Source organism: Venturia canescens, chromosome 2 (assembly GCF_019457755.1).
Source record: "Venturia canescens isolate UGA chromosome 2, ASM1945775v1, whole genome shotgun sequence".
Taxonomy (NCBI): domain Eukaryota; kingdom Metazoa; phylum Arthropoda; class Insecta; order Hymenoptera; family Ichneumonidae; genus Venturia; species Venturia canescens.
Genome location: NC_057422.1, coordinates 19,810,036 through 19,826,764, shown reverse-complemented (window position 1 = coordinate 19,826,764; position 16,729 = coordinate 19,810,036). Strand labels below are relative to the sequence as shown.

Below are 16,729 nucleotides of genomic sequence, written 5' to 3'. Positions count from 1 at the left end.
CTCGTATATTGAGAAAAAAAAAGCGTCATTCGGAATACGGACATATGTATAAACATGTTATTATCGCTGCACAGTGATCGTCACTATATACTCATTTCACTCATAATAATAAGGTGATATATTCTCTACACCGTTACACCGTTAGTTCTTACGTATACTCTCCCTGCTGCTGCGTCAGCTGACACTAGAGAGAGAGAGAGAGAGCAACATAATATATTTTTTCATTGCATACGGCGGTTCTTCCGACGGAGCACGTGTGTAACGTTATACATACGGGAAGAATGAGCAGCCCAAAGAAGACTGAGAGCAGCAGGAAAACACTGTAAGAAAAAAATATCGAATTCAATCGTATTTATATGTACTTAACAATCAATTTTTCTGTGTTTCCTCCGTGTTTATTCTCCATATAAAAACTTATGCACTTCCATTACGCGCGGTTACGCAACAGCATAAAAACAGATGACCCAAAACGGCGGTGAATCAAATACCGGGAACCTTTTTTTTAGTACATATATTTTCAAATTACAGCTCGACACTTGTGTGAACTGACGCAATATTTTTTTCTGTTTTTGCTTCAGCATGTTTTCCATCGATATAAAACCGGTGGATATATTTTGTGTCACTAATGCAGAAAATTTTCTTCTATATCGTGTATATAACATCGTGTTGTGTATTCAAAGTATTTTTTTTATAGAGGTTAATATTATTTTATTATTGTTGTGTCCATTAGCACAAATAACAATTGCACCAAAGTCCATTTCCGTGTTCGCAAGTGTGTTTGCTCCAATAACCAACTTCGTACTATATCGATCTTTGGTCTCAGAACGAATGACAACAATTTTTGTGTCAATATAATATATATCGTGACATGGTATTATACGACGAATCACTTCATATTTTTAACATGCGTCTTCATGACCCGACAGCAGATTGCACTTTGAAAAATGTAAATATAAACGAAGGCGTTCTTTTTATGAAGTTGTTAATTATTACATTTGGATCATACTTTTTAAAATTCTTCGGAAAAAAGTTTCAGCAGTATTTTTCCATCGTCGTTTGTTTACTCCTAACCGCTGATGTAAAAAAATATGTAACACGAACATTTTCGCAGGTTTATTCTGACTCAAAGAATTCTTTGAATTTCAACCTATAAATGACGCGACGACCGTTGCGGCAGCACGACACGCACCAATAATTCATAACTCAATTTTCAACTTAATTGTTTTATAATATTTGATTTTCAAAGAATCCCAAAATAAAATAGTACTGCTCCTTTGTAAAAAAGCCTGAACTTTTCGAAAAAAATATTTTTAATGATTTCAAAAATGATAAATTAGGAGAAAAAGCGATTTTAAAGTTATAATCGCTTTTTTCGGGATTTTCCTCATACCGGAAAATATTGAAAATATTTTTATCGAAAATCTGAGACTTTTTTAAATAAAAATCACTACGTTTAATATTTCAAAAAATTATTCAGAGGTTCCATTTTTCCAAAAAAAAAGTCGACAATTGCAAATTTTCTAACCTAGTCTTTAACATCGAAACGGCTCGACCGAAAAATTTGAAAAAAATCATGAAAGCTCACGGTGACACGTACTTTTGAAAAGCAATGAGCGATACTCGTAATTAAAACCCTCCGGCACAAATTAATTCCACGATTGGTGGAATGACCCATAAATAGTTACGTGTTCGACCTTGACCGTTTCGGCAACACGTTACTTTGTTCGATGATCACTGATAAGACAGAGAGAATGCGAGTTATCAATCGAATAACAGCAATCCGATGGAGATGGCCTTCGTTTGACACGTCGAACTGTGGATCCGGCTATGATTTGAAGTTTACATGGGCGGTTCGTCGGACATCCGGTATATAATCAGAATAATAATGAAACGTCTATATATATTTCGCAGGCCCGGCTCGGAATTTGTAATAGGTGGTTTGGCTGCAGCGGGAGCTGGATTTTTTACAAACCCATCCGATGTCGTCAAGATAAGATTGCAGCTGCAAGGTGAACTGGCGGCTCGTGGTACTTATCAGAAAATGTATAAGAACACGTTGCACGCGGCGTACATGATAGCGAAGCACGAGGGAATTTTAGCTCTTCAGGCAGGTCTCGTGCCAGCGCTCGCTTTCCAAGTTGTTCTCAACGGCATTCGTCTCGGCGGCTTTCATATGGCGAGAAATTATGAGTTGACCCTCAATTCTAAGGGTGAAACTGATATTCTGAAAACCGCATTGGTTAGCGGAACAGCCGGAAGTGTCGGTGCCGTTTTGGGAAGTCCTCTTTACATGGTAAAAATGAAAATCGTGCACGTATTCATTGGCAATTCAATTCCGTCAATTCCTTCATGACAAATATTATTATTATTATTATTTTTAAGGGGGTTAAACTATGGAATGTGCGGAGCTGCAAACGAATTTTGATATTTGCTATTTAATCGATACAAAATACAATTAATTTTCATTAAAAATTGGAACTTTATTGTTTATTATTCAATGATTGATTTTTTATTCCTGTTGTAATATTTTATTTGGAATTCTACATAATGGAAGTACGAATTTCAGGTAAAGACTCAACTCCAAGCTCAATCAGCCGAAGCTATTTCTGTGGGTTTTCAACACAAACATACCGGAACGATTGCAGCTTTTCGTGGGTTATGGAAAGAGGGCGGTATCGTAGCGTTATTTCGAGGGTGGCAAGCGGCCATACCACGCTTATTTGTCGGTGGTTCAACCCAATTAACCACCTTTTCGTTGGCATCTGACTGGCTCAAATCTATCAACGTAAGTTCATTCAATGCGAAAGCGGAATGGAGAAATTGGCGAATGTTTAAATCCACGTTTTCGTGTCGATTTTCTTTTTTACTCCCTAGAATTTCCGATTGCTTTGGATATGTAGACATCAACGTGTAACGCGTCTTGACATCGATCGAACACTTTGCGTATTGGTTTCAATCGGCACGAACTAGCTTTCGGATAGCTTAAAGCATTTTATTACAATTTTCACTCGTTTACAAAAATGTGACTTAATATTTAAGATTATGTCGAAGATTTCGGTCATGGAGAATTTTAAATAACAAACAAATCGATTCTGGTCAATCGATTCCTATTATTTCGATTGAAAATAACTATTGTATAAATATTGACGCTACAAGGAAACGAAATGAATCTAAAAGTATTCGAATACTCCTGCAGTCGGTTGGAAAAGCGAGTAAACATTCGCTTTACATAACACGCAAGAACAAAGTTAAATATAACAAAATAAAGATTTTAATGTATCTTGCAGGCGTTTCCAGATCAACCGACCACACAAACATTCATGGCAGCTTTGATGGCCGGAAATTGCGTTGCTGTTGTGATGCAGCCATTCGACGTCGTCGCAACGAGATTGTACAATCAAGGTAATTTTTCTTATTTAATTTTATCGGATATTCCCATCATTTTATCAACCCTTCGATAATGCACAGATTCTGCGATTTCAATAAATTCATTCGATCCATTCATTATGGCAAAAATATTCATAGGGACCGACGCGAACGGGCGAGGACTGCTATATCGTGGCGTTATTGACGCTTTGATAAAAATCGGTAGAACGGAAGGTGTGATGGGTCTTTACAAAGGAGTATTTCCGACGTGGATAAGGATAGCACCACACACCGTATTATGCTTAGTTTTTTACGATGAAATTAATCAATTAACTATGAGACTATGGAGGTGAGTCGAAAATGATTTTATAGAAAATAATTCAATCGGGCTGCTAGATGAGAACATCAACACAAATAGCTCCACTGTCGGCAAAGAAAAAATTATCTCGCCGCACGCGTCGACATTTGTTGAATTCAAATACTATTTGTATATTAGTTTAGTTGGATTATGATCTACTTCGATGTATTATTTTTTACTTATTATGATTTCTCTTTGTACATTTATTAATGATTCCTCCTCTCCTTGCCATTAGCACCTGTATTGTGTATATAATTTATAAGTACGCGAAACATGTTCGACTTCAGGACTGAAGTTGTCAGGAAGCGCAGTTTCCCTTCGATTTTCCCTCAAATCGTACACGGAAAACGATTTAAAATATACTCATTTTTTTCGTTATTATCGATTTTCCTATTGTTCGAAGGCACTTGGAATTCGTGCGCTGGATTGTACGAAAAAAAATATTGTATAAAAACTCTGTATCACGTTTTTTCCTCGAAGGCGCTTATAAATAGTGCTTGGTGCTGTCAACCTTTTTTTTATTTCCGCATCAATCACGTTTATCCGTTTTCATTGAAAGTTCAGGCGTTGAACACATTGTTTGGTCGGGACTTGAATCCTTGGCTCATCGTTGACACAACTTCCAGAGTTGTTCGTCCTCGCGTTTCCGGCAAATATACTCTGAAAGTCCAAATTTTAAGTCAGTTCATTGTACTTTTTTTTATTTTTATTTTTTTATCTATTTAATTATATTTTTGTTCAATTGGAAGAATAAATTGTGTTTCAAAAACTGTTTTGTATGAGATTTTGGAATAGTTAATGTTGAAAAAGGTTCGAGAAATACCAAAAAAAATTACACGAGTTAATTAAAATAAACGGACTTACCTTACGAAAAATGTCATGAGTAATATACACGTTACGAATATGAGAAAGGTGTAGGCACCGAGAACACCTTGAATGGACGAGAACATCATACCGACGATGAAATTTCCGCCCCAATTAAAAACGCTGCCTAGTGCCATAGCAGCTGGTCTCGGACCAACGTCGCACAACTCCGACCCGATGAAATACGGTATCGGACCAAGTCCAATTCCATAAAACATTACATAAGCGAGTACGGCAATCACGCACAACCAAGGCATGAAAGAAGCTGTGTGCTGTAACAAAGAAAATCAGCAAACTTATTATTAAAGCTCTTGAAACCTTTGTCTTTATAAATATTGGAGTCGGATTCATAAAATCGCTCCAGCATTAAATCAGAATTTTTTAAAACTATTTATTGTAAGTTCTTAAAAGGAAACGTTGAATGAGAAAATGCTCACAATTAGATTGATAGCGATTGTGAGGAAAACAAGACACCCCATGCTTGTGTAACAGCTGGTAAGGAAAAGCGTTCTCCGACCAAAAAGCGACATAATCCTAACGGAAATAACGGCCATCCCGATGTTAATGAGGCCGGTTCCTAGGGTCGCATATTGCGCGCCGACTGTGCTCAAGCCAGCTTTGAGAAATATGTCGTTCGAGTAATAAAATACGGCATTGATGCCACTGAGCTGTTGGCCAAATTGTAAACAACATATGAGCAGTACTGATAATCTCAGTGTCGGATCTTTGAGAAGACGACCAATTGTCCAATTTTCCATTGTCGAACGCATCGCTGATTCTTCTTGGAGCGAACGTACTTCTTTCCCAAGAACTGATATGTCTTGATTCCGTAGTCGAGTGAGCTCTGAAATGCTAGAAAAATTATTCGGCATTCGTGTGCTGCAAGCGTACATTTTCAATACGTTTGTAATGACGTGCATAAAATTCTTTTTTTTTTCTTGCGTTTTCTCGCAGTGTCCGTATTTAAAATTATGTAATAAAAATTGAAATCAATGATGAAAACATTCTCAAATTATTGTCGTTTCATGAAAAAAATGGGACTAAAGAATGGTAAAAGCCGCTGAACAACTTTGGTCATAGAGATATTGAGAATTCGCGATTTCGAGAGCCAGGTAACTCGTTATCAAGATTAATCGCATGATTAGTGATGTAAATTTATATTTTTCATTGGAAATGAGGAAAATTAAAATGATTTGGACCGTCAATGTGGCGTATCGCCTTAAAATGAAATACAATTCGAATAAATAAATAAAAATTAAGCCTAGCCAATTTGTTTATAAAAATCGAGGTAGTAAAAAATTGACAAACCTTCAAGAGCTTTCGTTTCCTGTCCTCTTATGATGTAAAGATACTTCGGACTTTCAGGCAAAAATAGTAAAAGGACGAGAGCGATAGCACACAGAGGAGCGAACGATGCCAACATGATATGCCAAGTATCTGGTTTTCCCAATACAGTGTCAAGACTTGCTACTTGGCCGAAAAAAACCCCACAAGTTATTCCAAGTTGACAGAGAACACCTACCGCCCCTCGCTGCTTCAACGGTGCAATTTCGGTCATGTACATTGGCAGTAAACTCGTTGCAAGGCCGCCGGAAAGACCTGCATAAAAAAAATTCTATTTGTTGATGAATGAATTCGAAATTGGAAACTACGTCGACGATGAAATTTGTTTTCACAAATTTCTACCGAGTCTCTTTTGATGGATTGAGAACTGAACAGTCAGAGAAAAATTAGAAAATTTTCATGGTATTGAAGTTAATTATTATTTTCAATGGTAGAAATTATTCATTTTTCCTGCAGTTTGAGTTTTTTAATTACAAAAAAAAGCTGAGTCAGTATCATAGCCAAGTACTGCAACTAAATTTCGTGCTTTGTAAAAGAAGGAAAAAGGAATTTAGATCCGATTTTTTCGATCTATGCAAATTCCATAATCCTGGATCTGAAAATATTTTATATCTTAGCAAAATTGCCAGACTCACCGACCATGAGACGTCCTAACATAAGTAGCTCGATTGAATTCAAAGCTGGCACAACAAAAAACATAATGGCTCCGATAATCCCACATGTATGTCCCACTGCAAGAGCTCCTCGTCTGCCAAATTTATCAGCAAGAAAGCCTGCCATGAGGGACCCAGAAACTCCACCAATAAGAAAAATAGATACAACAGCTGACCATATTGTCTCCATCTGTTTTGTTGTCACAGTTGCATCATAACGTTCTTCTATACTGTCGTTACAAAATGCTTTGATAATCTGCAATTTAAAAAAATAATTAAATTGAATACTGCTGCTGAATAATTTATTGAATGATTGAAAAATACAAACATTGGCCGGATTATTAATAACTCCTATGTTAAATCCTGCGGGCAATGCAGATCCAAGACATCCAGTTGCACCACAAAGTACGAGTAGCGGGGTCCATCCTCCTGGATCCGTTGATTCATCAGGAAATTCCTATGTTTTAATTCAACAAAAAGATATTATTTAAGTTTCGTGAGAATTATTCTTATGAAAAATTTACGTATATCAAGCGCCAAAGAAGTAGCCTGTTACCAATTATTAGAGGAGAAACCAGTGCAATTCTCGCTATGCTCTTTTATACGAGAACGCGAACACATTGTACAGTTCAATTTCTGACAAATCTTCATTGGTATAAAGTAATACAGAGGGAAGAGTCGAAATAAAATGTCTCTGATCCAATGGACGACTCTGTATACTGATATTTAAATAATACTAGACAGGTTCAGTGGATTTTTGTACCTCTATTATCATGATTAATTGTCATTATAATCACTATACAATGCATAGTAGAAATTTCAATTAGTATTAGCAAATGAGTAAGAAATTAAATCACTAAATGTATTAAATTAATGACCCAATCATTTGATCTTATGAACATAATGCAATAACAAAGAATATGATAAAATCAAATAACCGATGTTCACAGCCGAAGAAATGACCAATTGAAAAATCCATAGCTGTATAAACAGTTTGATCAACTTGAATCAATTGTGTGGATTTTCTAATGCGTTGAATTTCTTGACTCAACAGTGTCTGTCCTACCAATTGAGCCCATTGAAGAAAATTGAATTAGCGGAGATAAAAGCATAAACACTGAAATATAACTTCTTAGCTGTTTATGACTCCTATAGTCAATGTCTGATAGTAAAACAGACATTTGTATATGACACAATTTTCAGTTACATTGATAAAATATCATTATGTATACGATATTTGCAGTAGGCTTTAATAGTTGATTTGTGTCATCCTCAATTGAGTATTTAATCTCCTAGTACGAACAAAGTGTAATTAGAGTTTAGTCAGGAACAATTGAAAAAATAAATCAGTATGTGATTTTGTGTGAATTATATTGCCCAAATTTTCAAATCATATTTTAGAAGAATGACAAATTTTAGAATAATGATCGCAATCAAAAATTATTCTATACAAGTTCTTTGTTCAATATAATGACGTTTTTTAATTAATTGCATTTTTTTTCAACATTCATTTTCGTGACAAATATATATGTGAAGATTTGAAGACCAAAAGTATTTTTAATATAACCTCACTCCTCGATGGTTCATTGAATTCTTTCGAGTACTAATAACAAATTTTGAGAAAGACTATAATGAAAAAAATTTACGTTATAGCATATAAATTAAAGAGTTATTGATGATGGGAAATGCAAAAGTTTTCAATTATTTTTAATCCACAAAACGTGGAATCATTGTTTTATTTCCTGTAGCTCATATATTCAATCCTTGATAGCAAGGACGGAATAATGAGAAGGTATAATATAAGAGGAGATGAATACTTTGACTAATACTGAGAAATATTGACATCTCGTTCGTTGCTTTATGTGTTTTGCAACGGAAATGGGAAGTCGATATCAATTCCGAAAGATACGATGTCATTTAGAACAAAGCGTGTACGACACGAAAGATATTTTTTCAATTCATGATCATGCAATTGTGGATAACCTGTAATCGAAAGGAAAAGATAGATAAGTAGATAAACTCACATGTTTTTTTGTTTCGGTTGCAACGGGTTCGATTTTAGAATTTTCAAGGCACAACGAAGCGGCCTCGGAGTCTAGAAGGACGTAAAAAAGACAGTGTAGAAAATCATTTTTGGTCGTCGAACGATATACAGTTTCGAAATTAAAAAATAAACTCATGCACAAAAACTTTTATAAAATGTACCTGAAACCATTTCGTTTTATATTAATTTATCCTAACTATCACAGTATTGCATTAATTAACGAGTGACAGATTGGTCACATATATACGCAGCATGCAAGTATTCTATGATGTGGTCTGTTCGGTCAGATGCGTTTTTCGTCATTTTCTCTTTTTTCGAGGCGCATGCCCGACCGACAGTCCAACTTAACGTGTCAAGTGTATGGAGGTGGTTTGGCCAAAGTGCGCGCAATTTCATGTTTCATGTTTATATACCAGGCCACGACAAAAGAGCTAGGCAAAAACAAAAAAAATTATATATACAATTCGAATGTCGCAGATGACATTTTCATCCTTTGTTGTAGCTGGTTTTTTTTCGTCATATATTAGTATTCACGCGTGCGGGCATGAAATATATAATCTAGTCTAAAGAGCAGTGTATTTTATCATATACCGATGCATCGTTGAACAGCACGTTGTTTTTTTGTACATACAGTTTTTGGTTAAAGTAGACTATTCGCCCGAATATTTTTACGTGTGCGTTTAAATATAAAAATGAACCTTTTTTCGGACCGTTGAAGAGGATTACTGCAATTTTCATCGATTTCTTAAATAATAAAATAGTGGTACGAATAAAGATGGTATTATACGATCAACTTGTATTTATAACTATATATATATGTATACTGTACTGCATAGCTATATATAAGTGCTAAATTTCTAAAACGCTTTTAGACCAAGTTTAACACATAGTACGTACCGATTAAATGTATTGTTAGTGGATATGCATTAAAGTATATTTTATTAAGGTGAAAAAATATTAAATCCGATAGTATTTGCAAGACCATCAACTGATAAATACAAATTTCCATGATGAAACATTTTCACTGGTATTTTTGAAAGAATGATCTGTATTTTTTACCGATTTTATAGCGCCACGTCTGATTTAGTAACTCAATTGACCCTCATATCTACAAACCCATCACATTTATTTTTTAATTATAGTTTCCTTCAGAAGTTATTAATAAAAAAGTTTTTTTGATTAATGAACGAAATTAGTTGCAACAGTGAAATGATTAAGTTCAAAAATTCTACAAGGTCGATTCTCAGAGGATCAGTTGAGGACCAAATGAGACGGGGCTCGATAAATTCGATTAAAAATGCCAGATAATTTCAGGAATATTACGATATCTGTAGCCCCCAGTTTTGATTATGCGGTCCTTATATTTGGCCCAAAATGAGACTTTTTTTAAAAGTAAGAAAAATTGAAATTCCGTCTTTAAGGGGGCGATGAAACGGGGTATTCTTTGACAGATTTTTTTGCAATTTGGCGTAAATATTCTAGAATACGAGTAATGTAAAAATGATTTTGAAGTTTTTTAAGGTATTTCTTTCACGAACCCGAAATCTCTACAAAAAATTGATTTTAATTTACAGCAAAGTACAACTGCATCCGAATAGATTGGCGAAATTTCAGGTCAGGTTATCGACCATTTAATGAAGAATTAAAATGTCAAAAAAATCGTAAAATTTCTACGGGAGCTTACGGAGAATTCAACATCACCACATTTCTATTCAATAATTTATACACTGAATATTTCTAAATTCCTGATAAAAACTATCTCACGGATGGAAAAAAATGTAAGGAATCACGACGCTGAAGTTTCCAACGTTGAAGTCCAACGAAATGAACGAAAAAACGTTTGTAATTCACCGATTTTTTATTTCACGAATCGTTGGTGCAGCTTGAAAAACTACGAATCGCAAATTTGGCAGGGAACAAAATGGGAGAATTACTGGAATTATTGGAGAGTTTTTTTCGATCATTTTGTTGGACTTCAACGTTGGAAACTTCAGCGTCATTACTATTGACCAAAGATGGACTAAATTGTTTCAGTATCGGAAAGCTAAATTATTGTGTTGTATAATATCTTCTCGTTCAATATTTTTCGTGTACGTTTTTTGCCCAATACTTCACAGTTTTGACGTAAAGACTTGGATGAACCCTTTCTAGCACCCTGCCGTGCCGCAATTTGCTGCGTACCCAACGATCCACTCGTGGAAAAAGTTTCGAACTAATCCGATAATACAAACATGTTTAAAAATCCACCGGAAGACCGCCTCAAATTTAATAAAAAAATAAAAAAAAAGAAAAAAAAATTAGGAACCACAAAAATTAGAGCCACAGAGCACCCTCAAATGCAACAATATTTTCCCGATCGAGACATGATATTAAAAAATCATTTTATTCCGTTAAATAAGGCGAAAATTAATAATTAACATATGCACATGTTTTAAATTGCACTTGGGAAGTTTTGGGTTTGGTCGCATAATGGTACATGCTGCGCACGGTCTTTATATAAACCAAATAATGTTGATATTTTTTTCCAATTATAATATTACGTTTATAATTATAATAATACTTCTACTTTCTACCTCAGTTTCACCCCTGCAAGCCCTGATTTTGATCTCCATTTTACTAGAAAAAAAATGATGCTGAAGTTTGCAACGTTGGAGTCCAACGAAATGATGGAAAAAAACTCTCCAATAATTCCAGTAATTCTCCTATTTTGTTCCCTGCCAAATTTCCGATTCGTAGTTTTTCAAGCTGCACCAACGATTCGTGAAATAAAAAATTGGTGAATTACAAATGTTTTTTTTTCGTTCATTTCGTTGGACTCCAACGTTGGAAACTTCAGCGTCGTGAAAAAAAGTCACCTATTCAGACCAATTATAAAATGACTGCATGCTCGAAACTTGGAGCCACGGATATCATAATACTGCCGATAATTATTCAGTGAAAATGTGTCTCCATAGAAATTTGGATTTATCAATTCATAGTTTTGCAAAACTATTGTTTTTTATATTTTTACATGTTAATAAGATGTGCTGTAATGCAATAAATCTACTATCAACCCTAGCGGATTTTGTGACCAGTTTTTTGTGGTCGGAATTGAGCTAGTTCGCTTTTGTATTAAAAGTAGACCCGTTATTCGTCATCAGAGTTGGAATTCTCGAGTTTCCACTACGATTTCTTGGTCGGAACGACCGACGTGAATGCCCAATGTCCAGCTCATTGTCAGTCCGACTACAAATGACTGGTCAACTTTTGTACAAAAATAACGACCAGAAAGCTGGTCACAAAATCCGCTAGGGAATACCTTAAATCGGTGCGTTAAACTTTTGGCTCAAGTGCGTCTTGAAAATTTCGCACTCTATTTTGATTAGTATGCAGTAGAGTACTCAACGTGCGCGTACTCAGCGTACAATTGTGTCATCGACAGAAAATTTGAATTGTAAATTATTGTTAACGGAAATAAACTCATGGCTGAAAGCTGAGGTCGCGAGGAGAAAAAGAAAATACGCTGTACTTTAGAGGAAGCTTTCGCAACAACTGTTTTTATTAAGGAGTTTCGGTACAGAAGTCAAAATATTAAGAAATTGATCAAATTTGGTGATAATGTTCTTCAACATCAAGTGCGAAAACTCAAATTTTTTCAAAATTTTCTTCTACTTAGTTATCGAGTAATTACACATTAAAGCAGATTTCTCATGCCCGGAATGTATACCTATATATATGGAAACGCTATGCTTATACACGTCAACTTTAGTGATCAATTACTCGATAACTGTGTAGAAGAAAAATCTTAAAAAATTTGTGTCGTCAAATTTGGCACTAAAGAATATGTTCACCAAATTTTATAAAATTCTGAACTTTTTGAATTTTTTAATTTTTTTAGCATGGATTAGCATGGCAACATTGTATCGCCTGTACCGAAACTCTTTAAGGAAGTTGAGGCATTAGAATGAAAATGATGTCATCGCTTTTAAACCGATTGCATCTTATAAAGTGAAGTGTAAAAAAAAAATCAGTTAAATTTTCAGACAGTTTAGGAGCGTCGTTGCTGAGAAAAATCAATAACAATTTGGGCCAAATAATATGTAATCTTATGGAAGTCAAGACACATTCAGTGATATCTCCGTTAAAAATGATGCTAAAAATATGAAATTTTTTGGGCAACATGAGCAAGGCTTGCCGAATAATGTCAATTTTTTTTCAGATTTATTAGGAGATTTGCTGAGATTATATTAATAATAATCTGTTTCCCGTGCAGTTTTTTGAGGCTAGGATCGTCACCGTTCGTGTTTTCGATTGAGCTTTCACCAGTTTTTCGTCTTTTTTTCCCCAACTTTTCTTTAAACTGTATGCAACATTGCCAAACGTACTGTAAATTGGCCTAACTTTTGAAAGGTACAGGTCATAACTTTTGGGTAAAAAAAATGACTGTACAGCCTCAATAACTTCCTTAACGACGCTGAAGTCTGCAACGTTGGAGTCCAACGAAATGAAGGAAAAAAAACATTTGTAATTGACCAATTTGTTTATTTTACCAAGTATCGGTGCAGGTTGAAAAACTACGAATTGCAAATTCGACAGGGAACGAAATTGAAGAATTACTCGAATTATTGGAGGCTTTTTCTTAGATCATTTCGTTGGACTCCAACGTTGCAAACTTCAGCATCATTTTTATTATATTACCGAATGTAGGTCTGACTCCAATAAATTGCGCTCTTTCCCACCCATCTGAAGACTTCAGCTCGTGAGTAGAGTGATGAAATCGTGAAAAAGGGTTACGAATGCAGTTCGAAAAATCTTCCCTGTTCCTCAATAACACATTGATTTTCTTTTGTGTTGCTGCTGGATGCTGTTCATTTAACTTACGACTTATTGCAGCGATACCGTGAAAATATTTACAGATTAGCCAAAGGGCAATCGTGTGTTATCGGATAGAAAGCTCCACAAAGTCAAAAGTGGGGAGGTCATTTGAGTACATTCTATTGGTTATCGGTGTTTAGACTGATACTACGTTCAAATTACGTGACTTATTGTATTGAATCGGTTTGCTGGAGGTAATGAAAGTCATCATTTCTACTGGATGGTTTCGCAACGATGCGGCAGTCATGACCCTGAGCACTGGGCTGGAAAAAATTTATTTATTGAGGAAGATTTCAAGGCAAGACGCGACGCGCACTTATACTCGAAAGCCACGGTTTTTCAAAGATTTTTATGTATATTTATGACAATTTCGGGCCATTTATTTTGACCGCGGTAATTAGGAAAGTTCATTTTTTTATAATGTTTTTTTACAATTTTTTCACATTTTTTTTACGAAGTTTATTTTTTAACCGAATTCATGAAGTTGTCGGAATTGATCTCTACACGCATGATGTGCCTGCACTTTCGAAGAGCGATATCCATCGATCCAAGTTTTCTTTTTTATCGATAAGGTTGATGTCCTAATTACCGAATAGATACGAACGCGAACGATAAAGACATTAAATTCTCGTAGTACGTACACGATTTCGTATTGACGAGTTTTTGTTCGTCGAATGGATTCAATACACCGAGGACTGTCACGAAAAAATCGTTTTTCAAAATTATACCCATTCGAACATTTTTTTTCGTGTGCTGTCAACTTTAAGAAACGCTGTTTGAAGTTTGAGATCGATTTTATTGAAAGCTCGCGTCAATTTGTACTTTTGTAACTTTTGCCTCTAACTTTTCCGATGACGCGTATTAATCGTCAGATAAATTTTATGTACATTCTTCAACGTAACATCCACTGATGACGTATATGCGTGTTTATATTCGAGATATTTATTGAGCAATTCGCTGATCGGTACGACGATCGTATTTTCGCAAACGGCCCTTATCAACGGATTCCCACAATAATTCACGCTTACTTTACTTTTCTCCCGTTTCCCCAAACTCGATATCGTCGACGCGTCGCCTTTATTGCAGTTCTCAGTAGTAAATACAATTAATTTTAATGCATAATAATTCGAGTCTACAGTGACAGAATTTTCGAAATTCAATTGTTTTTTTTTTTTTTTTTTTTTCGAAAACTCATTTTTTCACTTCATCGTACCAAGCTTTACCAAAAACACGTTTACTATTCGCTGTTTCTAATCAATAAACGAATTTCAGTCTTCAAATTGACCCGCAGTATCAAAGTTATTATTATTCTTAGTCACAAATTAATTGAATTCATTTGACAACTTCATTTTTTCTTCTAGCGAATAACAGCAAATTATTTTTTTGCTTCCTCATAGAGGAAGCCATGTGACGATCAAAATTGTTTTTTTTTCCAGTTTTCAATGTCAATGTGCTCAAAATGTCCCAAAACATCGAAAAATCATATCTGGAAAAAATGTCCCCGGGTGTGTGTGTGTGGGTGTGTGTGTTTGTGTATGTTATGGCACTGCAAAATTCAAACGCTTATAACTCGAAAACGATTTGAGATACAGGACTACCGTTTTGCATGGATGTTAATCTGAACAAGCTCTTCATTCTCTGATAATTTTGTCAGAATTTGAAAAAAAATACGAATCCTACGACGTTTTGAAATTTTTAAAAAAAGGGTGTCGCGCTCTAACTTCCGGGAATTAAGATTTATTAATAATTTTTTTTTTATAAATAGATTATCATAATAGGAAGGTTGGTATTGAATTTGGGAAATATCGGTTGAGCGGTTTAAATTTTATGATTTTGGGGATTTTACGAAAATATGAGTTTTTCGAAAAATCCGCTTCAATTTTTGGAAATTAATTTGGAAAAGTTAAAAGTCGATAGATAAGTTAAAATTTTATTTAAAAAAATATTAAAAGTAACAAATTGCTTTCTCAAGCTTTTAGAACAATGCTTAAAGCTTCCTCTACGAGGAGGAAGCCAAAATGAAAAGTATAGCACCTCATAGAGTAAGCTTTGAGCATCGTGCATCTTGTTTCTTTGTTGTTTCTATTTGACAAAGTTGTTTATGGCAAATGATATAGATTCCTAACAAAATAATGCAATTCTGAAAGTTCGAAAAAAACAAAGTAGAATCGCGATCCAATTAATTCTGAATCTAATACAAACTGATTGGAATGTGCATCGAATTCGTGTTTGACGAGCTTTGAAATAGTAAAGCGAAGTTCTTTAAAAATGCTTAAATATTCTTCAAGTTACCTTTCGTCAAGTCCATAACGATTCTAGTTTCTCGTCAATTTATCGATCAAGTTTTCCAGGCCGGTGTAGCGATCCGCGGGATTAAGAAAATAACGTCGTTCCCCGTTCGTGCTCCGATGTGAACTGAATGCTTTATTCTTTTTTATCGCTGCTGTGATAGCTCGCATTCTTCGTTTATGTTGACCCCACTCTATACACAGCCTTTTACCCCACGAGGATTATGTTTTTCCATCTAACGAATTACAGCAAATTGTTGATTGACCACTGGTATTGTTTTTTTAGTTGTTTTTTTTTATCATTTTTTTTTGTGCAAATTTATGAAGAGACTCGGATGGGAATCGGGAGTTTTCCTCGAAAAAACTCGGCACTTTTGTTTGCTCCGGTCGTTTGTTCATTTTTCGTTTGGACGAATGTAAGTTTATCACAATATTATTCGAAAATGTAAAGTTTTCAATTTTTCCGTTGTTTTTTCAATCTCGATGAAAATACGTCGATCAGTCCAATAAAAAAAGCTGAATCCTACTTTCCCAGAAGGTGCTTTAAATATTTTTAGATTGTCTAGAAATTGTGAAATTGCCGTTTTGGTCAAAATTTTAGTGTGTTTGTAAAAATCGAATGGAACCATGTTCGTTTTGCAGACTGGCTAGTCTCGAAAATTTTGAAAATCACCTCTTCAAAATTATGAGAAATCAATGTTGTGATGGAATTTTGAGAGAAATATTTCGCGGTAAAGTATCTCAAGCTTCGTCAGAGAGGCAGAGAGGCTTGAGGTCACGTGATTGGATTATTTAATAATCTTAAACCGAAAATCCATAACTCTTGATGAATTGGTTGTTTGTTTGAGAGACAGACTGCTTATTGTTCGACGCTAAAAGTGAATCTTTCGTGAATTTGCGTGATGTAAATTCGTTGCGATTCCATCATCGTCTGAAATTGAATCCGATATTCTTCGTC

At 34.9% G+C, this 16,729-nt stretch overlaps 2 protein-coding genes across 3 annotated transcripts; one reads left to right on the top strand and one right to left on the bottom strand.

The window, feature by feature from the left end:
• The first annotated feature begins 184 nt into the window (after positions 1 to 184).
• On the top strand, positions 185 to 4,234 carry LOC122407054 (solute carrier family 25 member 35-like). Its single transcript, XM_043413022.1, has 5 exons — positions 185 to 322; positions 1,912 to 2,293; positions 2,567 to 2,785; positions 3,288 to 3,402; positions 3,526 to 4,234. The coding sequence occupies exons 1-5, from the start codon at positions 282 to 284 to the stop codon at positions 3,717 to 3,719; spliced, it is 951 nt and encodes a 316-aa protein (XP_043268957.1). The 5' UTR covers positions 185 to 281; the 3' UTR covers positions 3,720 to 4,234.
• LOC122407052 (solute carrier family 2, facilitated glucose transporter member 1-like) lies at positions 3,913 to 15,909 on the bottom strand. 2 transcript variants are annotated; one of them, XM_043413018.1, is made up of 8 exons: positions 15,776 to 15,909; positions 8,610 to 8,680; positions 6,914 to 7,042; positions 6,568 to 6,841; positions 5,897 to 6,187; positions 5,026 to 5,432; positions 4,589 to 4,860; positions 3,913 to 4,384 (listed from the first exon to the last, which is right to left on the bottom strand). In XM_043413018.1, the coding sequence occupies exons 1-8, from the start codon at positions 15,789 to 15,791 to the stop codon at positions 4,285 to 4,287; spliced, it is 1,560 nt and encodes a 519-aa protein (XP_043268953.1). In that variant the 5' UTR covers positions 15,792 to 15,909; the 3' UTR covers positions 3,913 to 4,284. The 2 variants fall into 2 exon arrangements, with proteins under 2 accessions (XP_043268953.1, XP_043268954.1); XM_043413019.1 differs by lacking the exon at positions 15,776 to 15,909 and adding an exon at positions 8,791 to 8,948.
• Positions 15,910 to 16,729: the final 820 nt, after the last annotated feature.

Coding starts and splice junctions, on each gene's coding strand:
- LOC122407054 (XM_043413022.1), top strand. CDS start 282: ATGAGCAGCCCAAAGAAGACTGAGAGCAGCAGGAAAACACT. Junction 323..1,911: donor GAGAGCAGCAGGAAAACACT/GTAAGAAAAAAA, acceptor TATATTTCGCAG/GCCCGGCTCGGAATTTGTAA. Junction 2,786..3,287: donor ACTGGCTCAAATCTATCAAC/GTAAGTTCATTC, acceptor TGTATCTTGCAG/GCGTTTCCAGATCAACCGAC.
- LOC122407052 (XM_043413018.1), bottom strand. Junction 6,188..6,567: donor GTTAGGACGTCTCATGGTCG/GTGAGTCTGGCA, acceptor TTTTTTATGCAG/GTCTTTCCGGCGGCCTTGCA. Junction 5,433..5,896: donor GGAAACGAAAGCTCTTGAAG/GTTTGTCAATTT, acceptor CTAGCATTTCAG/AGCTCACTCGACTACGGAAT.